Source organism: Sylvia atricapilla, chromosome 4 (assembly GCF_009819655.1).
Source record: "Sylvia atricapilla isolate bSylAtr1 chromosome 4, bSylAtr1.pri, whole genome shotgun sequence".
NCBI lineage: Eukaryota > Metazoa > Chordata > Aves > Passeriformes > Sylviidae > Sylvia > Sylvia atricapilla.
Window position 1 is genome coordinate 6,205,218 of NC_089143.1, and position 27,801 is coordinate 6,233,018.

The window sequence follows — 27,801 nt, forward strand, 5'->3', positions numbered from 1 at the left end:
AAAACAAAATAAATTAAAAAAAAAAAAAAAAAGAGGAAGGGCTTAGATAGATAATTTTCTCTTTTCAAAATCATTGAATTTAATCTGTACAAAAGTGGAAAATACAAACATTTCTCTAAAATGACTGAAGTGCTGTTTCAATGTACTTCTAGTAATCATCCATTCTTGTGACCAACAGAAAAGCATGTAATTTTTCACTTTCTAAAATACTTGAGAGCTTTCTTCCTAAAGAAGCACTCGGAAACATAACTACTGAATAGATTTACCTACCTTAGGAATATTTTCATTTCAGTATCACCCATTTGTAACATTAAGAGCTAGCTTTCCCTCCCATCTGTGTGTAACATAATTTACCCTTACAGGTGACCCCTACATACAATGAGATTAGCATGTAATTAGAAGACCAGGTATAGTTTACAGTATCCACTTCCATGCAGTTCTAGTTTTCTTGCAAGTGCTACAACAGCATTAAAGTGACACAAAACATTTAACCTCTGATCTGCCATGCTGTATTTGTGCATGATTTTGTCAAACAAATCTATTGGGTTTTTTAAACTGCAGTTGACTACTATATGAAAAATTGTTTAATCCTATAAAACAGACTTGTTCTACTGCAGTCAAAACGCACAGAAATGTTCAGTTTGGTTTAGATTTCTGCCTTTCTGTGAACTTTCTGTCCAGCTTGCCCAGAAAAGAAGTTTTTTCAGAAGACAGTAATTTCTATATAAAACTTCCTACTCTAATTAGACTTAGGATCATCTGCTCATTGTTTCCTGCATACATGGAAAGAGCATCAGGAAATCCACTGAGAACATAAATCTAGTTTTGTTTTAGTAGTACAAAATTTGAAGTCACTGCCTAGACCACAAGAATACTGCAAGTTATTGAAAGCAGAAAAATAAAGAACTGAAAGAACTGGTGCTTTTTCTATTACATTGATTTGCACGGTATTTTAGAATATGAAATACTGAAAGTTTAAAAATGCTATGTTTCAAACAGGAGTAAATCACCTGCATTCTAAAGTTAAAAACACAGTGATACACATGAGTCAGACCAACCTGCAGACTTGTCATAATTCAATTAAGAAACGGCACCCGAGTAACTCTGGTTTTAATAAGCATAAAAATATGAGGATTGCCAAGAAAAACAAGCAAACCATGTACCTCAATGCAATGAAAAATATTATGTCATGATTTGGGGTAAAATTAGCACTGTATGAAAGTGTTCAGGGAAAAACAAGCCCTTTCAAGACCAGAAGGGATACGGGGCAATAAAAGTAGCAAGATCAGTAAAAATGCCTAAACCATGATTTTGAGAAATAATGTCCAGAGACTCACAGCTCCATCCTTGAGTACATTAAAATCTTATTTAAGAACACCAATTGGGATTGAAACTAAAGACGTCTAATTAGAACTGTATCCACTATAAACAAGATGAGAGACAAACATTTCTCATGTTCTTGACATCTATCCTTTGCAACCAAAATGTCACTGTCACAGTAACCATTCCAAAAATGCTATATAACATAGCCATTCCCTAAGAAAAAACAACTCACTCCTTTACAAGCTTCATACAATTAATTATTTCTCAAAATCTGAAAACACAACTTAAACTCAAACAAAACTCTTCCTTGTACTCCACTGATTTAATTTCACTTCTTTTCAAGCCACTGTATCATTAAAAGCATTGTTAAAGAGCTGAAAAATTCTTAGTTGACAGTAACTGTGCACACCATCTGACATTTTTGGCAAGTATTAAATGGCAAATATATGGCAAACATAAAGATAAAAATAAAAAAAACAATATAAAAAAAGGCAAATAAATAGCAAGAATTAAAAAGACGGCATTAATATATAAATACAATCTCAAAAGTTTCCCCAGTTAATGTTTGCAAATAACTTACCTAAACTGTGGAGCTCCTGTCTTAATATCCCCTATGGTGACTTGAACATCATCTTCATCATCATCACTATCACTATCACTGTCATCCTCAGCCTCTGCCACCTTCTATAAAAGAAAAAGTCATTGCTTAGATAAAAAGCAATCACTTACCTTCACAACGGAAACAAAATCCAGATAAAACTACCCCTCCTAGAAATCTTGGAAAGAAGAAAATTCTCCTCTTCCTAAACATTAAAACTGAGTAGCATTAACAGTAAATTTAGGAGGTTACATGTATCTGAAACATCTGGATCAAAATAGAGAAGAGTCTTTAATACTAGGTTCAGTCTCTCAAGCATAAGATTTTTACACTATCTAACCCTTCTTCCCTCGATCAAGCTCATACACAATGGTTCTATTCCTACCTTGTCACTCAGGAAAGAACTAAAAGATATGCAAGACTAGCTCTTTGCCATCATCAGTTATATAATCAGCATAACTCAAGTAAACGTTTTTCCAGTTGATGATGAACACTGGAGAAATCTATTTAGTTCCTAACGTAAGTAAGCTACATAAAATACTTGAGACATTTCAGCGGACTGAAAAATAAGATACAAGAGCACGCTGTATGATACACTTGAGCTTTTCAGACTCCAGACTAGCACTAAACATGTCCCTCCTAAGTGGTAATGATGAATCCAGACCGTTTTATTTGTAGATCTGTTTTTTCCCTCCCAATGAACATTCCACTCTCCTTTTTCAATGCAGAATTCATTATCCATCTCTTAACCGGTCAGTTCTTCACAGCTAGTCCTTGATCTTACTATCTTGATTAACTCTGTGTCATCAGGAAGCTTGTGATTTCACAACTTAGCTCTTTTCCAAGTAAATACATTAAACAGCACAGATTAAGTCTAAAATCCCAGAGAATCCTCCCTGGAGGTGACTTTCCTTTACTGTGAAAACTTTGACTTCTACCCTGTGTTTTCTATCTATTACAAATCAGCTAAAATCAGTTATCCACATAGGACTCATTCTGCAACTGCATAGCTCTTAAAAATCCTTTGGTGAGGCACTTCTTCAAAAACTTTGTGGAATCCAAGTGAACTTTTCCAACCAAATCACCTTTATTCACAAACTGGAATCCTTCAGCAAGAGGCTGAACAAACTGAAGCCAAGCTGATCCTGCCCTGGCAGCCTGCAGTTATCCATGCACAGCTGAGGTCTAGCCCTTGGCTACTATACCAGCTATTAACTTGCCTGGTACATTAAAAAATCAACAAAAACCAACAGCTCCTTAGAAGATCAGATGTTGGAGTGCAGTTCATCCTCACCACATAACATCAACATAATCTCATAAAGATGAAGAGTCTATTCTTGGGGTAGGGAAGATGGGGCAAGTCTAGAAAAGCGTGGATATTCTGTAAATGGCAGCTGAAGACAAGTCTTTCAATTCCATATGCCTGAAAAGTGCAAATTCATCATTCACCAGGCAACCCACACAGATGCCATTAAAAAGGCATCAAACAGGAAATAAAATTTTGTCTGGACAATGTACCTTTTCAACTTAAATCCACTTCACTTATAATCCATGATTTCTTAGTTCCCTCCTCACAGAAATATTCGTCTGCTCCTATTCAACCAACTTGAACAAAGCCCATTTCTCTAAGTTGCTGCTGAACCTTCATGGACACCATTCACCATGAAGTTCTCAATTTTATGGAGGTATTTTAATGATAACCTAATAATGCCAGGTTTTATATAGATAAAAAATAGAAAAAAAAATGCAAGTACAAGAAAACGGAGAAAAGGATTTCCAGAAATATGAACCTTTGATCCATTTTAAGTAGCTTTTCAGTTTAAACAGCTGAAATAAGTTTTAAAGTTTTAATAACTTTTACCTAATTTCAAATACATTGTACTGCCTTTCATAAATAAAGTGTTAGAGTTACTGTAAAAAAGTACTTCACTAAGAGACCAGTTCTTGAAACTTGCACAAATATCTCAATAACATTTTCTGTATCACTCGAAGTTATTTCTTGGAAGATATAAGCTAAAAAGTACCACTGAAGTACAACTACAGTTTTCTCACCCTTAAATTTTTCCCATTCACAGTAACCTGAACCCTTTAACCAACACAGCGACTTTTAATTTAATTTCTTGGTCCTTTCCTTCATCAACCAACACTGACATTATCAGCCACACTAAACACTGAAGACTACTACAAAATAAGCATTATGTTGCCTCTGAAAGGAGTGCAATTCATCTCTTGGTTCACACTTTCACACAATTCTGCAAATGCTGCTTGTCTATCACATTTAAAAAAAAGAAAAATGATCAGAGGATTATATTTTCTTATCACTGAGAAAAAACAGACTATCATTTTGAAAAGGATGTCTCTGAAAAAAAAGAGGTGTCTTCAAGCACCATCTTTCTGTCCCCCACAAAAAAACTGGGAGTACTATTCATTTAATTTCTGTTAGAGTTAAAAAGTGGACTGTAGCTGGAAATTTGATTTGCTAATTTAGTAATTTCTACAGTTTCTGCATATCACAAACACATTTTAGAAAAAAAAAAAGTGCACACTTAGGCATTAATTCATTTAAATATAAGTCCTAGTCAAATTATGAATTCCCAGTAAGTCATAGAACCAAAATATATTAAAACAGTATTTCAAAAACATGTTTAAAACTACCGTTTTCACAACGCCATTTTCTGCAGCTTCCTCTTCACTTCCAGGTGGGGGTGGAGCACTTAAACAAAGACAAACAGGAAAAGATGAAACTAGGTATTTATGCACATGTTATTTCACAGGCATCAGCTAATGATAAAAACAGCTTTGCTACATCATTCCAGATGAAAGGCAAAGCTACAGTTGTCTTCTACATTAATTAAAAAACAAAGTAGACTCATTTAAAAACAGCTAGATGAATATAACTTTATATCAGCAATCATATTTAGCTATCATAAATCATACTAACTGGATGCTAGTAGAATGGTTGGAAGTAATGAGGCATTAAACTTGGCCCACCTTTTGAAATCAAATTGAAATACTTTGTAACATAAGAAGGGAGAATAAGTTGTTTGGTTTTTTTTTTTTTTTTTTGCTGTAAATTGACACTTTTCAAAGACATAATGAAAAAAAACCATTTAAACAGCCATAGGTAATGTTTCACTGAAACAGAATTCCCACATCAGCATTGTGAATTTTTCTTCTACCATATGGAATAGTTAGCAAGTCAGTGACTAATTCAATTATATTTTAACTGTAGATTGAGAACTGTAAAAATTTTAAAACTAATCGTCCATTTAAAAGGATGAGTACTGTGACATCTATGCAAATGAGCTGTCTCACTGGGCCTACCTACTGCTGTCTCCTACACAGCAATATTTTAACTTCTACAGTCCCATCAGCTGTTAGGATGCTGCACCACAAACAGCAGAGTAAGCAGGGAGCCATCTAGAAACAATATTCTTTCACTGAACAGGTATTTCTGAAACAGAGTGTGCAATGACCAATTTTTATTGAACAGGATGATTCTAAGCCCACACTCTGTTGGCAACACACTCATGAGTGTTGCACCCAATACAGCCCAGCTATTGCCTCAGGATTCAAGCTTGACCATTTCACTTCATCACCTAGCAAAATGAGAGATTAGGTACAGAACTTGAATAACACCTCACAATTTCTGTATGTACAAACAATGCCATAACTGAGTGGCCAGAGATCAAAACCTAGAACAGCTGAACTGTCTCCATACTTCCACAGTTCCAAACACAACTTTTAAGATGCCTAAGTTAGTATTTGCTATGCTTTTTGTCCAAAACTATGCACTGAGACAGCCAAATGCCAAGCTAGACACTACTGACCAAAAACTGGAGTACACTGTTTTTAAAGATCATTTTGGCCTCCATGCAAGTAATTTTCCTAAATAACAGTAATAGTGACAAACATGCCAGGTTAAGAAAAGGTAACCAAACATAAGGAATCAACTGATATGGAATAGTTTCTAAATAAAGAGCAAATACATAACTAGAATTCTTTGTCCTGGAAGAGATGGGATTCAAGACAAATTTAAAAGAGGTCTAAAAACCTAAAGAGTGACATGAAAAAAGTGAAAAAAACCCAACTCTCTTTCTTATACTATAGAAATAATGGGAATCAAATAATTACAGCTAGTAGCTGCTTCACAATGATATCATATGTAGTCATGTGGTGGAGGTCATTACTGCTTCATCATTCTGTGCTTGTCAAAAGCTGACACGAGTTCAAAAGAGCAACCAAGCAAGCTTATGAACAAGCAGTCCACCAAGACTAACTAAATGCAAGACTTCTCACTGAAAAAATGGAAACATCTATAGAAAATAAAAAACGTATGTTTTCATATATTGATTTTCCCTTTATTCATTTAATATATCTTGATAATCAATAATTCCCGTACTTTACCAATTATGAGAATTTCCCTCATTCAGCTTGAGTGACTGATTCCCTTTTCCAAACAGTCCTCATTACTAATCTCTATTAATTTTCTTAAATTTTCAAGGAAGCATTTTGTGCTCTTCATAACTCAAGCAGGCTACCCCCAAATACTTCCAAAGCTTTCCTAAGTTTCTTTCAAACACGGACTTACTGGCAAAAAACCCCAAACCAAACAAAAAAACAAACCAACCCTGAAAGCCTAAGCAGATGTGATCTGTACATCAAACTGCCTGGTAATCTTCCACTGCTTCCTTGTATTCCTGTTTTTGTAACTACACTGCAAATTCCTTTGGAGACAGGATGTTTTTTAGTTGCTAAATTATCTCACACAAGTCCTGATCCATCATTAAGACCACAACACACAATGATCACAAAAATAAAAGACCTGTTGGCATTTTGTGAGGGGTCATTGCTGTCCGTACAGTTAAACTAACTTTCATACTGAAGTGATCCAATTTCACAAGTACAGCCATTTCACAGAAAAGCAAAGTCCAAATAAACTACCTTAAGGATATTTTCAAAGACACCAGAGTGTATTCAGGAGCTACCAACTTTCAAGGAGCTGGGAAGAAGAATGTAGTGAAGAAAGGTTTTGTGCAGCCGTGCTACAGGGCTTCCAGTTGCCAGTATACTCACCTAGACTTTTCCTCCTCTGGCCTCTCTGCTTCATTTTCATCTACCGTAAGATAAAAGAAACACAATATTTAAGAATAGAATCCCTAGGATAACAACTGTGATAGATTATCCTGGCATGTAGAATATTAAGCACACCTTCAGATTACTACTGAGACAAATTCTTAACATTGTAGTTGTGAAATCAGACGAGCAGACCCGAGTGCTCACTGCGCTCCGCACTGACAGGTCCACCACATGGGCAAGGTTTACTTTATACGTTTTATTAACATCTGAGCGTAAATACACTCCCTAAAGTTACATTAAAAAGTTAACACACGAAAGGTTAAGTCTATTTCAGCACGTAAACGCCGGGAACTCGGGCAGGAGAGCAGCAGGGAGAGTTTAGTCCCCCCAGGGAAGCCTGTGGGGCAGGGACACCACGCGGGGCTCCCGCCGCTGAGGCCCAGCACGCCTCGGCCTGCACGGCCCGGCCTGAGGGCCCGCGGCACCGGCAGCGGGGACCGGGGAGGAGAAGGGCCCGGGAGCAGCGGCCACCGGCGGCCGGGCGGGAGGAGAAAAGGGGCTGCGCGGCCACGGGGGCGGCGGGAGCGGGGCGCCTCGCTCAGCGGCCCGGCCAGGCGGCGCACGCCGCGGCCTGCGCACCCCCGCACGGCCCCCCCGCCTCGGCGGCGCCGGGCCGGCCCGCTGGGGAGGCGGGCTGGGCGCGGGGGTCGGGGAAGGTCCGTACCGCCATAGAGCCACTCCTCCTCCTCGTCCCCGGCGGCCCCATCGGCGTCCGCCGACAGCCGCTCCGCCTCGCCGGTAGACATGGCCGCCTCCCGCGGGACGCGCGGGCCCGGCCCCGGCAGCGCCGGCAGCGCCGCCCCGCCGCACCGCCCACCCCCGGCTCCCCCGGCGACTCGGGCCGCGGCCCGGCGGTGCACGGGCGGCCGGCTGCCGACGCCCCGACGCGGCCTCTCGCCGAGGATCCGCCGCCGCCCGGCGCTTCCCCTCCCCCCGCGTGAGTGACACGCACAGGAAGCGGGCCCGGCCCGGCCCCGCGGCGCCCCGGGCACGGGCTGCGGGGGGCGGCCCGGCGCTGCACTGCCCTCCCCGCCGGCCGCCCGCCGTGCGCCGCCGCTCACCGCGCCTCGCCTGCCGCCGCTCCGCCGAGCCGCGCCGCGACCCCCGCCTTCCCTTCCTCCCGCTGCCTTTGCCTCTCGGTGCTCCCTGTGCTCTCCTGCGTCTCTGGACGCCCGTCCGTCCCCTCAGCAGGGATCGCCGGCGGCATGGCGAGCTCCTCGGGAATATCTTTGCCGGTCTGCAGGAGCAGGACTTGGCTAAACACGCGGCCACTCCGGTGGCGTGCAGCTACTAGCGGCTGATGGCAGCTGCCGGGGGAGCATAAGCACGGGGTAAACACGCCGCTGCTTCTGCTGGTCCTGTCCCTCGGCTCGGGGACTATCCCGGCTGGACGTACTATTTTAGGTTTAACTACTCTTCACAGGCTTTTTTTTTTTTTTTTTTTTTTTTTTTCACAAATTTCCTGATTTTTTTTTTTTTTTTTTTTTTTTAGGTACATTCATAGTGTGTCCCGCTGTGAGTGTCCGTCCCAACGTGTTTCTATGCTCAGAGTGTTTCTATGAATTTTATTGATTCTGTTTTAAAAGCCGTAGGGAGCAGTGAGCCGTTTTCCCCGATGATTTGCACGCTTTACATCTGTGAATGCTTGACAACAACTGCACGATGGATTAGAAAATTTAAGTACCGACAACTGTCCAAACATGTTTCAATCGGTTGTGTGTACAAATGGAGCATGTGGTGTTTCAGGATGCATGTGAAAACTAAAACAGCGACCTGGTTTTTCCCAGCAGGTCAGTTTGGGAAAAATCAGACTAGAGCACTTGACTGTAATATAAACACCACGCTCAGTGGGGGGAACTTATTTGAATTGCCTGCAGAGAGAAGCTTATTTGAAAGTTTCATATATGGCATGACACTTCATTGGAATTCACATGAACAACCAACCCACTCAAAAATTTTTTTCACCTAAAATTAAATGTCTGAGTATTTTGTAGAGGTAATGAAGTATGTGATGTAATTGGGTAGGTTTCCATCTTGCTATTTCATTTATTTTACAAATAGTTGTGGAGTCAGCAAAGGCATTTTTCAGCATTTTGAGTCACTTGTTTCTCATAAGCCAAATGTGTTTATGCAGTAACTCTTTGTAGACATCAATGTCTGAATTTTCATTCCTGTTTTGTTTACTTAGCCACTTAAAACAATTTTGGCTGACATTAAATGACACAGCAGAATTTTGAATAGTTTCCTTTGGCCGCAGACATAGAAGAAAGAAAAAAAGAAGAAAGAAAACCATGTTTGAGAAAAATGCCACAAATAGAAACCAGGAGTAGGCTAACAACAAAAAATGTCTTAAAATACTTTGATGCAGATCCTCCAAGCAGTTTTCCTTGTACAAACCTTTATAGAGAAATCACACAGAGTTGTGGTGATGGAAGAATCCACTTTGAGCAGTTGTGGCCTGTAAAAAACTGTTTCTTCTAAGGCTTTGAGTAGCTGAAAGACAGAATGCATCTTCACAAGATGCATTGCCATCTTCACTCACAGCTTACACCCTAGAAACCCTCAAAAAGATACCAAGTTTATGGGAACCCTTCGGTACAGTTCTTCTCCTGACAGTAGTTGTCACGTTGCACAAGGGATAAAATAAGCTGTAAAATCTACTTAGATGATTTTATAATTTAACCATTGTGCTTTAAACTGATTAACTTCAGTTTGTCTTCTGGCAAGTAATTTTTCTTTATTTTTTTTTTCAACTGATATGCAGAACTAGTTGCAATCTATACAGTATTAATAAAGTCAAAACTATTCGCTTTCTTAAAAAAGCATCTGATATTTTACAGTAATATCTGAAAAAATACAGATCGGTGCTAGAACAGCACATAGATTGGGAAGAATGCATCTGAGTAGGAATGTCAGTAGAGAACACCAAAAGGAAAGAATCTAATTTAATTACTGGAAATCTAGTGAATTTGGTGTTACTCGTGTTTTTCAGTGTTCTGAAACCAATTGAATCTGTAGGAGACCTAAGAACAGCAGTTAAGATGGAGGGTGAACTATTTTATCTCTTTATTCATGCTCATAATCCTGCTGTACCAGAAAAGGTTCTTTCCTCGCTGTGGACCAAGGAGATTCCCCAAGTAAATGCTGTGTAGAACACAGATTTGCAAGGGAACCATCCGTTCTCTGGGGAGACGAAATACTCGATTCTTGTTATAGTGTCTTTTCTCGTTAGCTTTAAAACTGATTTTGAGATCAAGGGCTTTTAAAGGGGGAAAAGGGAATTGAACTAATTTGTCATACGTCTCTAACTGTACAGAGAAAAGTCACATTTACTGAGCAAGAGTACTGCCAGCTCATTCACCAAAGCATTTGTTAACACCAACACAAGAAATACACAACAGCAGGGCAGGGAGCTGTGAAGAAAGTTTCGCCTCTCGGGGGCTGTTTCGCCTCTCGGGGGCTGTTCCCCCGGCAGCGCCGCGGCACATGTGACACCGGCGGGGTGGTGACACAGGCGGGGCGGTGACACAGGCGGGGAGGTGACACAGGCGGCACAGGTGACACGGGCCGGGCGGTGACACAGCCCAGGCCGCTCCGCAGCCGCAGCGCCCCCGGGCACGGCCATAGCCCCGCCCCTCCCGCCCGCAGCCAATCCGCGCCCGATACGTCATCGCGCGGCGCCGGCGGCGCGCCCGGCACGTGCGGCGTGTTGTGGCTGTCACCGCCATGGCGGTGCCGGAGGTGCTGCGGCAGCTGAGCCGCCGAGCCTGGCAGCCCGCGCTGGCCCGGGCGCACCGCGCCGCCGTCCTCATGGACGCACCCTCCGCCGAGGCGCTGCACTGGGCCGGCGGGGCGGGCGAGCTGCTGGCGGCCGGGGCGCTGGCTGTCAGCGCGCTGTCCGCCGAGGCGGCGGTGCCGGCGGGGGCGGCCCGCGTCGTGTTCGTGGTGAGCGGGACGCTGCGGGGAGGCGCGGCGGCCGCGGTGCGCGGCGTGCTGGAGCGGGGCGCCGCGCGGCACTGCGTGCTGGTGTGCGGCGGCGAGGCGGAGGGCGGCGGGGCCGCCGAGCTGCAGGAGACCTTGCGGCGGTGGATGGACGAGGACGGCTGCGCTGAGGTGGTGCTGCGGGACGCGCCGCTCCTGGCACCCGTCTCGGCGGAGCTCTGCCTGCTGCCCGCCCTGGCTGCGCTCCTCCCGCCGCTGCCCGGCCCCGGCGGCCCCGGCCCCGCAGAGGTCGGGCTGGGTGCGCTGCCCGCCGAGCTGCGGGCGGCCGTGCGGGCCCTGGTGGGTGACCTCGACTCTCTCTTCACCGCCCTGGGCCTGCGGGAGGAGAGCTTCGCTGTGGGGGCCCTTAGCAGAGTCGTCGCCGCTGAGCTGGCAAGCTACGCCCCAGCCAGGAACAGGAGGAGGACAGCCACCAGCAAGGCCTCTGTCATCTTCGTGGACAGGACGTTGGACCTCGCTGGTAAGACATCCACAGCTGGTATGGGCTGTCATTCTGGGGGGCCCATACCCACCCCACCGGGAGGGTATTGGATAGTGGGAACTTTGGTGACCTGCTGTTAACAAAAATCGCTATTCCACTTTGTACTGTGCTCTTCCCTTCGGTATATAGCTTCAATTCTGGTCCTGGGTGGGATTGCTCTTGAGATTTGGTCTGCTAGAATACACTTGTTCAGTGGTTACGAGGCAGTCATGGTAGAACTGTGGGGTTTTTCTGTAGCTTAGAGAAACATGGCTTCAAAGCAGTAGTCACTGTGAGTTCCACTTCATCCTGCTCCAGTAGGAAAACCTGGTGTTCCATCCAGCATTCTGCTGGTGATACCCAATGTCCTTTCTGTTCCAAACCAGCTATTACCATGTGGGATATCTGTACTGTAATCTTTTGTCCCAGTGTCCATTTCGTGCTTCCTGGATAACACTGCTCTCAAGCATCCAGATCATCCATTACTTATGTTTTCCAGTTGTTTAGAAAAATACCTTACAGGATGCTTCCATGACACCAAATGCTGTGCCAATACCCCTAGTGCCAGCTGCGTCATTTCATCCAAAAAAAGCTCAAATGGTTTGGTTAAGTGGTGGTCTCTGGTGGTCAGTTCCCTCAAAGTCATACTTAACCACCCAATGAACGGGTGCTGCTTTCTAAATTGGAAGAAAAGTTGGCATAACTGGGCTGGTTACTCTCCTGTTGTTCTTGGTTTGTGTTTAGCACGATCTTACAGAATAAGCAGTGTGCAGTTCTGTTCCACAGGCCAGTGGCTTGAAGAGTAATCATTATATTGAGACACCAGGTATGCAAACAGCTCTTCAATTTGCAGCACTGGGAGCATGTTTGACCCCATGGCCATGGTGGTTACTTGAACACCCTTGTATCCCAGAGGATCATAGAAATGAGGAGTAAAGCAGAAGGCTCTGCTGGAAATCCAAAGGTTTGTTTCTAGCACTTCCATTTTGCTGCAAGCTACAAACCTTAGTTATGCCTGTGTGCCACCTTGAGGTGTGAAGGAGATGATCTGCGTGTTTCAGACTCAGCCTTATGGATTGCTGTGAAGAATCCAGTGTATCTACTCACCACTCTTATCTTTACATCTGTCCGAGCAGATGCAAACCTCTGTGTAACCCTTAGCCATATCTACATGTCTGAAAGTGTTTCTGTACATATGTGTATTGATGTAGGAATCACTGCATTTGCCATCCCCATCATACATCCCTGCTGCCATGCACAGTGTGAGCCTGGTTTTGTTTGCAGTCAAAACTTCAGGTCATCATTTTTTGCCACCACATGTCATGTAGCAAGTACTTGGCACAATGTTGCACCCTGAAGCTCGTCTGTTTCTGAATTTTCCTCTGCATTGTTTTTCCCCCCATAATTTTGTCATTGTGTATCCTTGAGCTGCTGTAGGGTTCATAGCTGTCAACCATGTGCTAAAGAGGAGCTATGGATCCAGGCAGTTAATGCTGTGCTGAGGTTGGGAAGATTCATCAGAAGACTGCGGGAAAGTGGACTTGGATAAGGAGCTTTAAAATGAAATTGTGAGGAGTGTTGGTTTGGGGTGCAAACAGGGAAAGAACTTATTTATGCACTCAGATAATGAGAAGAAATAAAAACAAGAAAAAGAACCTGATATGGGATGACAGGGAGCCTGACAAGGAGACTCTTGAGGAGGTATGAAGAGAGATAATTTGTACCAGCTTAAGCTTGGGAAGGGAAATGTGGAATCTTGTACTTCAGTAGGAGAATGTTTTTTGGAGATAACATCAGGGCTGTAGTAAGCAGCATTGGAAGAAAACATCAAAGCTCACAAAGTAAGGAGGAGAAGTTACAGGATTTGTTTGTTTAAGATTCTAGTCTCGGTATCCATAAATGAAATTAAGGTCCCTGCATGCAACCATTCTCTTGCAACCAACAAATGCCTGCAGAATTCGTTGGTAATTTCATGAAATTATTCCTATGCTTTGGACGTGGTACTTGTGCTACCAAATACAATGCAAACTGAAGGAAGAAAAATCTAGTGCATTTCAGAGGTAAAGCTCTATATGAACCTGAATGTAGTGCCACACAATGAAATTTATTTCATTGGTTTGCTAAAAACTACAGTAAAAAAAAAAAAAAAAAAAAAAAAAGGGAAGCAGAGGATGTAGTTAGTGAGTTCCTGGCTGCTGTTAAAGAATTGCTTGGTTGACTTTGCAAATTGTGTCAGCTAGAACTTGTATAAATGCCACCTATTTCAGTTTGTAAGTTGTAATGTACAGAAAAAGTGAATTTAGAACAGCGTGATACATAAGAGTTCTTGTATCCTGAAAGCTAGACGTTAGCCTGGCATGAAGACTCCTATTCTGCAGTGTTCAGATAACTTGTTGTCACATAAATGCTCAATCTGTCTGTACTTTGGCAGCATTCAAAACCATCACCTGTGCCTTGAACACTGGTGCTCATGAGAAGCTGCTGAGCAGTCTGTTGACTGTCCTCAGAAGTGCTGAGTAGAGAGGATCAAAACTAGTCCCAGGCACCCTTCTGAAGTCAGTGCAGTTTGGAAGTGACTCCCTGTGATTTCCTGTCCTAGTCTTGTGAAGTTTAACAATCTTTTCAGGCCAGGTTGATTTATGCAGTTATTCAGGGTGACAGTGACTTTTAAAACCTCCAGGAGATGTTTTGTGATTGATTTGATGAGGCATGGCAAAAGCCAGTAGCACCAGTGGACCAGTGGAAACCTCCAAGAAGTAGCAGTTGTGGGAAAGAGACAGAGAAGGCACTGGCTGTTCATGGAAGCAGCTCAAGTACTCTGAGCATTCTCCCTGTGCCAAGAAGAAAGGCAGAATGTTAATAATTAATGTGGGTTTATTTGCATTTGAGGTGTTTCTAGTTTAGCCAAATGTCTTGACTAGCTAAATGTTGCTCGTGTGCAGCATGTGTGGAGAGAGAAATACTGCTTCCAGTACATGGGGTGGAGGTTCAGAAGATTACCATCAGTTTTCCCTGTGCAACTTTGCAAGTATTGCAGTGTGCCTTACACGTGACTGATCTAGTAAGAAGAATGTAGGGATTTTGGAGAACAAGAGAACGTAGGGAGTCACAGACAGGCCAGCTCATTCCATCTGTGCTTCACTGGTCTAACCATGGCTGGGAATGGTAGAAAAGAAAGCTGCTGTCATTCTGTAATTGTTGCAGTCTTTGGTGAAGCAAAAGGGTAGCAAACCAGCTGAGTGCTCAGGTGTCCACAGGGCAGTGCCACCCCATGCTGGACAAATGTTCATTCTTTGTTTTCTGGGGATAAAGGCATTGCCAGCATAGACTTTCACTTCACTGTTCTCTTCCTTTTTCATCCTTGGTTCATCTTTTCAACTTCTTTTGCAATACAGAACAGTGGATAAACCATGGAGACCATGGCTTACAGCTTACCTGGCTGCTGTAGAATTGCTGGAGACAGTCTTCTGCTTCTGCTATCCAAGAGCACTTAATAATCTGACCTCAGCAATGTACTTGGTGTAAGGGCCTTGTTTGGATTTATGGAGCATGTGAAGCTAATTCAGCTGCTGAAACAGGTCTTCTCTCTTTGGAAATGATGAAGACATAAGAGCAGATAGCTGCCATACAGACAGAGATGGAGTGGGACCATAGCCTGAGAGAATGTTTTCCTGCCTCTCAGTGGTGCTTCAAAAGTTCCCATTTTTCTGTGATGTAGGATAACAAAACTAAGCTCAGCACTCCTGTCCAGCCCTGTGTTGATGGCTGAACCATAGCTTAAGTGGCAGACTACAAATACCTTTCCTGATACCTTTAGTTCCTGACCTAAAGGCATTAAGATTTCTGGTCCATCTCTCTTGACTTTATCTGTAGTCTGTATCATGTTTTTCTGTTTTGACTTGGCTCACAGCCCTAATATTTTTTAAGTTGGTTGTAGAGCCTGTGTTGAGAGTTCATGAATGGAAAGAAAAGCATGTGTGTTTGAAATCAAGAAAATTGAAGAAAACATGCCAGCTGGAGTTCAGAGTTTCTCTTGGAATAAGGTCAAATTCACATTTTATACTTTGTAACCTGGATTGGTTTAGTTATTTCATTTCTGTTTCACCTGAGCTGCCCTCAGTTCTTGTAAAAGTGATGATCTTGATTTTGGCATGCCATTGGTAATTGTTTATTTTAGTATTAGGCTGGCCTGTCTGGGTAGCTATTTATGCAACTTGTATATAGTCCTTTTAAGCACAGCCCTATTTATGTAGAAAAGTATACATGTGAATCTATATATAAATATTTGCTTGCTTTTTTCAATAACCATTGCAAATATTATTTAATGCCTCCTTAGGCAAAGAAAAATTTTTTTCATGTCTAAGTGTAAAATCAGTGAATATCTAGCAGCTGTAAAACTAAGACTAATTTGTGCTTTTCAAATGAATCTTTCTGAAATGTTGTGCTTTTAACTTTGCACATTCTAGAAATTAATTTTACTTTTGTAGAAAAATATTTTTGAAAAGCTAAATGTGGTTTTGATGGTAGGAGTACCAGTGTTCTCCTCAAAACATGTGGTTATTTTCTTTTTAATTCCTTGTATTTGTTTGTTTTCCTAGTTATGCACCTGATGGTTTTTGGTTTTTTTTCCCATTTCCTCAGGAGCTGTTGGTCATCATGGTGACAATCTTGCAGAGAAGATTGTTTCTGTGCTTCCTAAACTTCCTGGCCACAAGACCGATGTGATGGTTAACATGGTGGAACTTACAGCACTGAAGACCACAGATGAAACCTGCAGCATTATAGCACCTGGCTGCTTAGCACAACCAAAGTAAACACTCTTTTCTTCTTTCTTTTCTTTTTATTTTTTTATTTTTTTTTTCAAAGTTGAACGTGTTTGTTATCTGTGAAAGAATGAACAGAGAACAAGTCTTAAAAAAAAAAAAAAAAAAAGAAAACAGACAAGCTTACAGCAAAACCCCATCTGGTCATAATTCTGCTGGAATGTAATAGTCTATGTGTGCACATTAAGTGAGTAGGCCAGATAAAACTTCCAAAAGTGGGGAGAATCTCAAGAATCTTTTAGATTTGGGTTGTTTAAATTGCTGTAGATCACTTAGCAGAAATCAGTAGAGATTAACACCAAGAATTCTCCTTGTGATGTTTCTTTTTCTGCCAAGTAATAGGTCATACAAATGGTTGGTCTCAATGGTGACTTCCTTTTTCCATAAGCCTCTTTTTATAAAGTTAGCTGGATGCTGAATTTTTCTCGGAGTACCTGTTATTTTGAGGTCTTATCCCTGTTTTCAAACACAGTACGTGTGGAGAAGGATAATAAGGCACAAATTCAGGTGTACAGACAGCTTGACAGGGGCCTGACAAACTAAAGCAGTAACTTCAAACAGCTGTACTTAGCTATTGTAATGTGTCACTAAGATTTTTCATGCAAAGTGCATCAGATTTGATGTTTCACTTTCTGAATTTAGTTGTCCTAACCAAAACTTTCTTGCAGCTTGTTACAAGAACAAGGAAACATAGCAGGTGCTAGTTTCATTCCACAAGAAAAATTTTTTTCAGCAGTGCTCTAGAAATTAATACAGTGCAAAGACAATTAAAAGTTCTGTCTCTTTTATAATAATGCTCTCCTTGTATATTAGAAAATGGTTTTTCGAGATGGGTTATTTAATATAGTTTCTGTTCTTCTCTTTTGACTTGTTTTGTGATTTTACACCTGCATTGGATCATTTTTTTCCCTTTCCCTCAATCAAAGATTTCACAGATTTCCACTATTAGCAACATATGGTCTTTATTTTCTCAGAGCCTCCAGATCCTTTGTCACCTTCCATCTCTCACACGTGCTGTAACTGAGTCCAGTTTCTAGGTTTTGCATTGCATACCTCTTCTTTCATAGAAGTTGGAGAGGAAACATTTCCTCATCGATGTGGACTCAGTTGTAACTTGCTGCCAGGGTGACTAGCTAAAATAAAATTTGTTCTGGTTTGCTTCTCTCTGCTTTCTCACTGATTCCTGAAGTAGAAGTGAGATGTGATCTTGTGAGATCTTGATCTTGATCTGAAGTGAGAGGGAGAAGTGAGATTCAGATCTTAAAGATCTGTCTGCACAGCAAAATGAAGAGGTCATTGTCCACAGTAGAACTTTGTGGTAGCTTTTTGTGCTGACTTTGAGTAGCTACCAGAAATGAAGAAAATTCTTTCAGTGTGGGCTAGGAAAACACAATAGATATTTACTGCCCTGAGACTGTTGACCTGTGCTGCCACTCTGTTGTTTCTCACATGATTGACATTGAGGAGACTAAAGGTAGTGCTTTCCCATGGCTAAATTATTACTTCAGTCATGTATTCATATTTTTAGTAACAGCTGACAGAGTTGTAGTATGTTCTAAAGTGCTAGTAGTATATATATACACATCAAGGTTTGTTTGCCTATTTGCTGGCTAATGGGAAGGTGCTCTCTGTTAACTGTAGTTAGTCTTAACATATTTTGCAGTCTCTTATAGACACAACTGGTTAAAGAACAGCAGGATCTGGCTACAAGGTGCAAGTGTGGCAAAGTTGGATGACAGCAGCTGGTGCCATTAACACACTGGTCTGCAACAGCTTCTCCAAAATACCCTCCTGCTGCAAACTCATGGTAGAGAATCTGTTACACTGGAAATTTTGAAGAACAGATCAGGCAAATATTTTAAACAGTCTTAGTCTTGCCTTGTAGCACAGCAAAGGGACAAGATAACTTCTGAAAATCTCTCTGGCTATCACTGTTCACAACTGAAGAAGAGTTATGGGCCTTAAAAGTCTCCACACTCAAGTGATGCTGTGATGTCCAACCTGTTTTTCACTACTTCTCCAACTATATAATGATCAGGAATAGTTCCTAGTTTAAAATAGACACTTCCAAACTAGCTTAAGACAGCTGATGAAGAGTGCTTGAAGCCATAACAGTGGCTGAACGTGTGGCTGAAGGTGGTAGTTTCCATTCTGTTCAACAGGACTATTTTCAGTGTTGGCTTACAAATGCTAACATTAATCATCTTTGCTGGTATAAAGTGGTTGTTTTTCTGAAGCACTGAAATAGATTAAAGATTCCCACCAGTATGTTTCTGTGTCAATTCCATAAGAAATTCCTTGAGATGCCCTCAATTCCTCATCAGCTTGGTTGTTGCCTTTGGTAGCTGGCTCAGAAGTGTTTCTTATAATTGAAAACTGAAGTCTTCCTTTGTATTTGTAAATGATGCATAGTAAGAAGTGTTCCTCTGCTTCTAAATTTTCTGTTTACTCTGGTGAGTGAAAGTGCCAGTCCTTTCCCCAGAGACAGGACCAGCGACTTCAGTTACACCCAAATGAAATGTGTGGGGGCTCTTTCACATGAAGTTTTGTGATCAGACTGTGGCATTTCAGACTCACATATTCAGAATAGTTTTTCAATGTTTTCATTGTTTTCTCTCAAGTAACATTTGAGCATGCCGTAGTGAGGGGGGAGACAGAGTCTGGTCTTTGCATACAGCTTGCTATATTTAACTTCTCTTATGGCATGCCACTCCAGCAGAAACATCTGGGCTCAGTTACAGAGTTAGCAAACAGAATTAATGAATAATTTATGGTTGGTGTGGTGAAATAAAGCAGGGTTCTTTTCTCAAATCTAAGGAAATAATGGGCTTCTTTAAAGATTTAGATGAAAATGTAAATGCCATATGCTGCTTGAGTTACTGTACTTTGAAGGTGTTCTCTTTGTGGGGAGGAGAATTTCTTTTAAAAAAACCTCAAACTATTCTACAGTTCTTGAATTTTTTTTTTTTAGTTGTCTTAGCCTCAAAAATCTCAGAGTAATTATTTTCCCTACTGTAGTCACTGAAAAATTTCTGTTTCAGTGTGGATGATGATAGAGTTATGCTCTTTCAGAATTGTGTGAATAAAAATATTTTATTCATTTTTATATTCAAATGGATGTACATAACAGAATGAAAACAGTTCATAGGTATCTAGCTAAAGACTCACTCTTGATCAGAACTGCTGGTGTCTGATTCAGAAAAGTAGTATCCACCCTGTCCTTTCAAACAAATGATGCATAATAGATGTGAAATTGTAGTGAAAGCTTAGTGGTAGAGGTGATTTGAAAAAACTGATGACAGTTTTCATGCTGGTCTTTGCATTTTGATAACCTATACAATGTTTTTGGAGGAATTCTTCCAAGTTTCAGCTTCTGATTTTAAGCATGGATGTAGTGGCTTGCAGGTGTTGTCTGTTTGGATAAATGTCAAGCTCTGTGTGTTTGTGAGCAATCCGTCCTGTACCTTTGATAACATTTTGGCCACATTGCTTCTCGAAACACTCATCTTGTGTTTTTAAGATCTTTTTTTTAGCATGTTAAAGCATCTTGCTGTCAGTATTTAGTTTATTTTGATGGAGGTTTATCTTTTCCACCTCTTGTGAGCTGGGAGCTGAGGTGCATGAAGCCCCCATTATTCCCTAAAACCCCAAATGAGGGTTCAGATGCCTGAATTCTGGTCACAGGCCTGTGGTGTGTGAGAAGTAAAGATTTATATGACACTGTGGGCAACTGAAGGAATATCTGTGTGTACTCTTTTTCAATATGCTTTTTTATTAGCCAGGAACACTTTTGATATGCTCTCCTATTTTGCTGAATAGACTGAATATTTTGTTTGCTTATCCACATTTCAAGAACTCACTGAATACAGGTTTCTGGCCTGTTTTTCCACTCTTGCTTCCTTTCTCCAATGTCTGAAGTTTGCTGGCATCTTAGAATTCAGTATGGTGTTAAAATATTTTAAAAAGTCTGGATTTTTATTGAAAATATGTGTGTATTTAATGCAATCTACAAAGAACCATTGGACTCTTACAACAAGCATTTTTTCCATTAAGATGAAATAATGTAATGCAGTTTAGTGTAACACAATCCATGTTTGGGCTGCTGTGCCTAAAGCAATTCAGTAAGCAGTATAGCTGAACTGTCTTGGCACTTTTGACAGAGCAGGTGGAGTCACTAAGCCATCTGTATTTGTATTTGGGGGAGAAATAACAAGTTGAAAATGAAGTGACCATGTTGATGGGTGTGATGCAGAAAGCATTTTTATGCAGGCCAGATGTTTGAATCACAGCACCCACAAACATCTTTCTTTAGGTCTTGTATAAGGAGTGGAAAGGTGGGTGTGCTTGGGGAGTGGGTTAAAAATTAGGACATTCCTGGAGACAGATGATACAATTTTAATGTCTCGTGTTAGTGACAGTTGAAAATGCATACTTCTCCCAATCATTCTTAGTTCTGAAGTTCTTATTCACGTTTTGGACTGATCAGTACTTTTTAAAAACGCTACAATTTGGATGGAGAAGAAAGGCCCACTCCAGCTGCATCTTTGCCTTTGGGTGTGATGTGATGATTCAGTGCTCCTCTGGTACTGGTGGAACTTGGACAACCCCAAATGTAAAGGAAGGCCATGAGGTGAGGGGTCTAATATTCAGCTTGCAGCATGATCTCAGACAGGTCACTTAATTCCTTTCTGCCTCTGATTCCTCTTGTAATCCTTGTCCAAGGAACTTGTTTTCTAAACCAGTAAAAGCGGGATTTTCTTAGGTCACAAGTTTGCATACTGAAAGGAGAAAAATCCTAGGGGTTCTGATCTCTAGGGGTGCAAATAACAGTGCAGGTGAGTACAAGGGGAGTTGAGGTGTCAGGACTATTGAACACAGGCTTTCCAGTTGTGCTTGTTTTGGTACTGTGTCCTTCCCACTCCTACTTATAGGGCTTTGTTGCCCTGGGGAGGGGAGACAGTTTTGAGTTGTTTTCACCTTGGTCCCTTTCCTGGGAGCTGATGGAACAGCAATTCTGGTGATCTCTGTATAACACACACTGCAGTATTCTTTGAACAATCACATGTATGATGTCAACTTCAAATGAAAGATTTTTTTTTTTGTGTGTGTGTGTGTATGGCAGAGAAAATGGCAACAAGAATTAAAACTGAAGAGGAGATTAAAATCTCCCTTTAATCTGGGAAATAGACTTTTCTTGAATCGTTGATTTTATTCTCTTGGAGTTTTTTTTGTTTGGGTTTTTTTTTAGTCAGGGAAGAAACATCTGAAGGATATTGGTGTTTTGTTTTTTTTTAAAACAGTATGGTTCTTGGATCTTTTTGGTATTTTCAGTCTTTTAAAAAATATTTCCTTTACGTCAGCTGTAGATATTAATTAGGAAAAAACCCGTAACTTCTTTTTGCATATGTACATTTTTAGAAGCTTATAATGAGAAGGTACTTTGGGACAGTGTTATTCTTGAATGAGCTGGAAATTTATGGCATAAATTAGAGCAATTTTCCTTCCTGGAATGTTCATATTAAAGAGGAAACATTACTATTGCAGTAAGAAAATCCAGATGTCATGACTATATTGCTTCATATCCACTGCGAGTCTTGCAGAGGAGGAAGGGTAACCCAAAACAAAGGATGGCAAGGCTCTTTTAGATGAGAAGAGAGACAGCTTCGTGCTAAAAATTGCTTTTGGATCTGTCCCGGTATGTTGGTGGTGGCTCAGAAACAGCAGGGTGCTCCCTGCCCGTCCTGGCTGCTGGGGTGTTCCTCCAACTTTTCTGCTGCTGGACACTTCCCCCTGGTGGAAGCTGCTCGCTCCTGCTCTCCTGGGACCTGCCCTCCTGTCTGCTGCAGTGCTCTGCTCCTAAAGACTGTTTGAAACTTAACTCAACAGCCCCAAGACAAAAAACCAACCAACCAACCAAAAACCCAAAAAAAAACCCCCACAAACAACCCCAAATCAACCCAAAAGAAGCCACCACCCATGGTACAGCTGTTCCTTATCTGCCTTGCTGAACAAGGTGAGTAGCACTTTGAGGAAAGAAGGAAATTTTTAACTGCAGGATTTATGAAAAGCAGCAATCTCATTGCATTAAATAAAATTTTGAAACTTTCTTTCACCAATGACAGGTGAAATTACAGCCTGGCCGTGTGCTTCCAAAACTCCTGTTGTGCCAGTAAAGTCCACTTTCAGGGAGATGAATTGTGCTTTTAGAGGGTTTTTATGTTGGTAGCTTTTGCCTTTTCAGCAGTGCAGCCAGGAGATGCTTCACAGAGTGGTGGATTGGGCAGTAGGAACGCCCCAAACACCATTCCCATGCTCCTGGACTGGCAGCCTTTCTGATCACCAATTTATTGTACTCATACAGGCTTAGAGCACAGTCCTGAACTGAGGCCTATTTAGAGTTTCCCTCATTGTTTGAAATTTCTCAGGGCATCTTCTTGTTGGAAATAAGAGCCCTGCTGGATCAGCTTCTGGGGTTTGTCAGTCAGGACAAGCTTTCCAGGAGATGCTTTCTGCTCAGTCTCAAACTAGCCTGAATCAAATGAATGTAATTGACTGTTGTCACAGGATGAGATGAACAAGCTGATAAGATTTATTATATTTTACAATAAATGTGTATATTTGCCCGGATCCTTTCAACACGGGACCTCCTTGAAATGGAAAAAATGAAGGGGTGAGAGGGCTGTGCTGAGAGTGGAAAATTCTGGAAAGAGGTCAAGACCTCCAGCTTGCCTGTGCTATGTAACATCCAGCATTGCTACAAGACCTTGCTGCCACTCTGCAAAACCCCAGTTTGCTGCAGTAGTGAGTCTGTTGAGGTAAGCAGCTGAGGAATTTCATGATGGTTCTTTGTCTGCCCATCCTCCTACCTAATAGGTGCCACATTTTTGTCAATTGTCTGTTATGACAGGGCTCAAAAACCTTAGAAATTGTCTCCTAGATAAGAGGAAGTTTGAAGCTTATTTTCCTTGAGATAAAGAATGATTTGGGCTGACAGGCTCTTGGCATCAGCTGGGTGACTCTTCCTTATCTACGTCTCAGCCCACAAAAAGGACTTCTGGGGGTTGTGGGAAGCTGGACTGCTCAAGATTTCATCCTTGTACTTTGAGAACTTATAACTGTCTTCTTTGTCTAGGCCACTCATGCTTAGTAAGGAAAGTGTTCAGACAGAATTCAGACTATTTTTCCTGGGCCCTCTGACACTATCATAGCAGAGTACAAGGATCAAGAGGTTTGAGATGCTCTTGCCTGTAGAATCAGTTTGGTGAAAATGACAAAATCAGACCCCTTCATGCTTAATTTTTTGAAAACGTATTTTTGGTTCTGAAGAAGGACTCCCTGTATTTATATTATTCTCCACATTCTCTCTAACTCTATTTGAGTTCTGCGAATAAGTCCCAAGTTTTTGACTTTATCCATGGAAAGACACCTTTGAATCTTACCCTGAAGTTGTCCAGCCATCAACACGTCTGAGTACTTGCATCTTCACCTGGTTATCAGAGCAAGGTAGCTTAATGCCTGTGAGGAAATTCAGTGAGTACAACCCCTCAGTTTATCTTCTAGCTGTTCCCTTGTTACTTCCCTTGTGCTCTGTTCTGTAGGCTCACTCCTTGCAAGATTAATAAAAAAGGACAGATCTCTTTCAGATGACCTATCAGGAAGAGTAACTGTTGTCTGCAGTCAGGACAGAAAGGGAAGATCTTTATGTTGTTTAGAGGCAATGCTTTTTTGTCTCTGTAGCATTTCTTTTAAAACTGACATCACTTTTTTTGTTCCCTTAATGTTTTTCTTCGTGAATTTTGTGTGTTTCTTTTTTCCCCTGTGTAAGTTTGCAAAGTGCTTTTCTCTTGGTGTGGCCACAGAGCATTTTCCTGCAGATGTATTCAGAGTTTAATAGTTTAATAGCACAAAGACTGTGTCTGTTTAAGTAGACTTTATGGTTCTCTAAAGTGAGCTCTGATCTTTCTTGTGTTAAAGTACGATCTCCCGGAGACTATTGCTTTGGCTGATGTTGTGAGATTTCTAAGACTAACTCTTGCTCTGTTTGGCCATCTGCCTTCTAGTTTGCCTCCTGAATGACCTCAACAGCGAGGTTTTAAAATGCAGTGATATGCATTTGCCTTATTATATACTGCAGAATTACTCATTTGCTGTTCAGCCATAGTGTCTGAACAGAGAGTGACTGAGTGACCTGGAGGGGTGTTTTCATTTATCATTCTTGTGCTGTAAAGTAAGCCTCCTGTATCTTACAGCAGAGAGAAATGTGCTGTAATAGACCGATGAGTTGAACAAATGACAGCTGCTCATTTGGATGACAAAGTAATGTTTGGGAAGGAAACATTATTATCTGTTGGCAACAGGTCTGATTGCAAGTTTTGACTGTATGATTTGGGTTATTTCATGATTCCAGACTTAATGTGAACTAGGAATCAAAGTTTACACAGGCTTAAATTTATGTGAAGTGACCTATTTACCTGTCAGAAATGAAGATGCTTTTACCCTGAAAAGTAGATGGAATCTTGCACAGAGAAATACTCTTGTTTTTATACAGATAAATACATCCGCATCTATTGATTTTAACTTAATTGAGCAAACCCCAACATTCTTTCCTTCTATTTAGCATGGCTAAAGAGTATTTAGCATGTCTTCTGTTATTTAGATGGCAGATCTTTGGAATCCAATTCATGATGCCTAGGCCTAGTGTTTACTTGTGTGTGTGTGTGTGTGTGTACTTTTTCCTGAGGTGTAGTTAAGGGATTTTGAAATGGGTATTGCTACTTTATAACTCTTCACAATTTCAAAAGAAGTTGTGACTATTGACCAAGCCAGTTCTTATGCTGTTATAAACTGCAGCCCCCAAGCCATCCTTCTACAGCTTCTGGATGACTGTGCTCTTAGTTTCCTTAGGTTGTGAGTATATTTTTTAAAATGATCTTCAACTGGAAAAGATTTCCAACCTCTGTGGGAGAGAAGAAGTTTTATGACCTTACCTAATTCTCTGCAGAACCCTACTACTTATTTAAATAAGTAACAAGAAAAGTCCATATCAGGTCATTTTCACTAACTGGAAACAGCCACAGAACACACGCTGAATGTGTACGCTGCATGTGGCTTCTTAAGCTCCAGTTACCTCTTAAAAAAAAGGGACATTAACCTCAACAGAAAAAGCTGCAGTTCTTATTGGTGATGGGAATGGGCCATGGCTTCAGACCTTCTTTGACAGGTCAGAAAATGCCATCAATGAGACACTTGGTTTGGTGGTAAGGAGGGCATGTGGAGGAAGGAATGAGATGGCACCAAACACACTGATTATAAAAGGCTGTTTTAGGAAGAGGATGCGGAGTTAATATTGAATGACTACAAAAAGCGACCAAAAATCCAGAGATTTTGGATTAGAACAAAATTCTGCTCCAATCACTCATTCTGTGACAGGCAGAAGTATATCAGGAAGGGGTTATGAGAAGATACCCAGAACACAGGGTAAATATATGCAATGTGGATAGAAGTCCTTATCTGTTTCTCATGATAGATCGACTGGAGTATGGAAATGGTTATAAAAATGAAAGCCTGAGGCTGGAGCTTTATTCTTTCTGAATGGCTGTCAGTTTGGTTTTGAAGGCTAGAATTGTCCATATTAGGTTTGTATGAGATCTGAGGAAGATCTGGGCTCTAGGTTTGCATTGAAACTATGACAAATATGCTACTTTGAAGTAAGAGAGGGGAATAATGAAGATATGCAGGACCCAGCCCTTAAGTTGATCTAAGTTTCACCAACATGATAGCAAAGGATCTGGCCCTGCATGGTCAGACATCTCATCTTTAAGACATAAAGACTGCTTCAGGGTTTGTTTGGTTTTTTTTTGTTTTTTTTTTTTTTTTTTACAATTTATTTAGGATCTCAAAGTATCTACTTGAATGCTTGTTCTCAACTCATAAAAGGAGCATCTTTGACTCTTTTAACTAGTTATACCGTAAGACTTACTAAACAGTGATTTTTCGTGGTAACTAAGTAATTTATGCAAAGAGTTGTCTTTCCATCTGTGATGAAGATGTATTTTTGTACCTTAAGCCCTCAAAATGGGTTAGTCAAGGGGTTGCATTGATGACTTCAGGCGTTAGGCAAGCAAATGAGGGAGGGAGGTCAAAGGAGACTACCAAAAATTGGCCTTGTAAATCAAAAACATTGAGGAGAAGGAATTCCTGGCATTCCATGGTATCTGGGTTTATTTTCTTACATTTTTCTAATAAGAAAAACACACGTCAGATGCGTTCTTGGTAAATGTTTTCACTTGTCTCATCTATCTCTGCTGCCAAACGTGACCCAAAATACATTGGTCTTACATGCCCTGAGGACATCTACTGGATAGCTAAGCAGTGCATCTGTAAAAGTGGACTTGGCACTCCAGTGCAATCCCTAAATGTAGATTCAATTGTCAGCACCTCATTACTAACTGCTCTTTCCCTGGAATCATTTTTTATTAAAATAACCTTATGCAATAGCTTTAAAGTGCAGAGCAGAATGCTCTGAAGTAACCTATTGTGTTACATGTAATATTCTCAAGCAATATGTTTGTTGTAAGGATCAGACTTTATATTTAGTATAACTCATGGCTTTGTCCAAAACTGAAATTAAAATCTCTAGACAAGTAACTCTTTAATATACACTTTCTAAAGAGATGCTTGCCAGGAATTTTTCTGTACCTTGTAGTGCACAAAATCCTTCTCAGAAGCTTTCAATTAACTTGATTCATGCAGTAACTCAGTCTGGCATTCTGCATAAGCTGTCCTGCAGCTTGTAGGAATGAAACATTTTGCTGAAATATTTTGTTGGACTAAAAGGCAGCCAGTTGAAACTCAGACAGGGTTAAGTGGTTACGAGTAGAAAGTTTTAAGAAATTATTTGTATGCACTTTTTTTTTTTCTTTCACCCCTGCAGAGTTTGGCCACTGTTAGAGCAAGAGTGAATTTTGGGGTAATGCTGGAATAATGGCCTGTTTTATTACAGTGGGCAAGAGGGCAAAGAGGCCTGTGATGTATCTGGGAAGCCTTTCAGCATCAGTCCTTCCCTTTACCTTGTGAAGCAGTATATATCCAGATCTGCTGATTGCAAAACAGGGTGGATCAGGTCACAATAAGCAATTCTACTTCTGACAGAATTTCACTTTTCAGTGATTTTTTTCCATTTGTTTGTCTTGAAGGAAGCTAACTGGCCTCAGTGTTCATCTGGATGTCAATTGTTTTGTTTCTGGCAGTCCTCCAATTGCTGTGGTGTGCTTGGTTGTTTATTTGGACCAGTCTGCATTTAATTGTTGCTCTGGGGTCTAAAGATCAGGTGTCACTTCTGGTTTTGAATGGTGATGGGCACCTGGAATAACCTTTTTAGTTTGTTGTTGTTGTGGTGTTGGTTTTTTTTGTTTTAATTTTTGGTTTTTTGGTGGTTTTTTTTTGGTTGAGTTTTT

At 41.2% G+C, this 27,801-nt stretch overlaps 2 protein-coding genes across 6 annotated transcripts in view; one reads left to right on the forward strand and one right to left on the reverse strand.

The window, feature by feature from the left end:
* FIP1L1 (factor interacting with PAPOLA and CPSF1) overlaps positions 1-7,970 on the reverse strand; it is a 38,058-nt gene extending 30,088 nt beyond the window's left edge. For 3 of the 5 annotated variants that reach the window (XM_066316999.1, XM_066316997.1, XM_066316996.1), the window contains exons 1-4: positions 7,725-7,865; positions 6,998-7,037; positions 4,577-4,634; positions 1,904-2,007 (exon numbers count right to left, since the gene is read on the reverse strand). In XM_066316999.1, the coding sequence (XP_066173096.1) occupies positions 1,904-2,007; positions 4,577-4,634; positions 6,998-7,037; positions 7,725-7,806 (284 nt within the window). In that variant the 5' untranslated portion in view covers positions 7,807-7,865. Of the gene's footprint in view, positions 1-1,903; positions 2,008-4,576; positions 4,635-6,997; positions 7,038-7,724 lie in introns of all 5 variants that reach the window. The other 2 variants (XM_066317000.1, XM_066316998.1) reach the window with 2 other exon arrangements.
* Positions 7,971-8,265: 295 nt separating this feature from the next.
* Positions 8,266-27,801, forward strand: part of SCFD2 (sec1 family domain containing 2) — a 190,530-nt gene continuing 170,994 nt past the window's right edge. Inside the window, 5 exon segments of the mRNA XM_066316773.1 lie at positions 8,266-8,295; positions 10,277-10,333; positions 10,335-10,404; positions 10,407-11,522; positions 16,164-16,332. Coding sequence (XP_066172870.1) covers positions 8,266-8,295; positions 10,277-10,333; positions 10,335-10,404; positions 10,407-11,522; positions 16,164-16,332 — 1,442 coding nt within the window.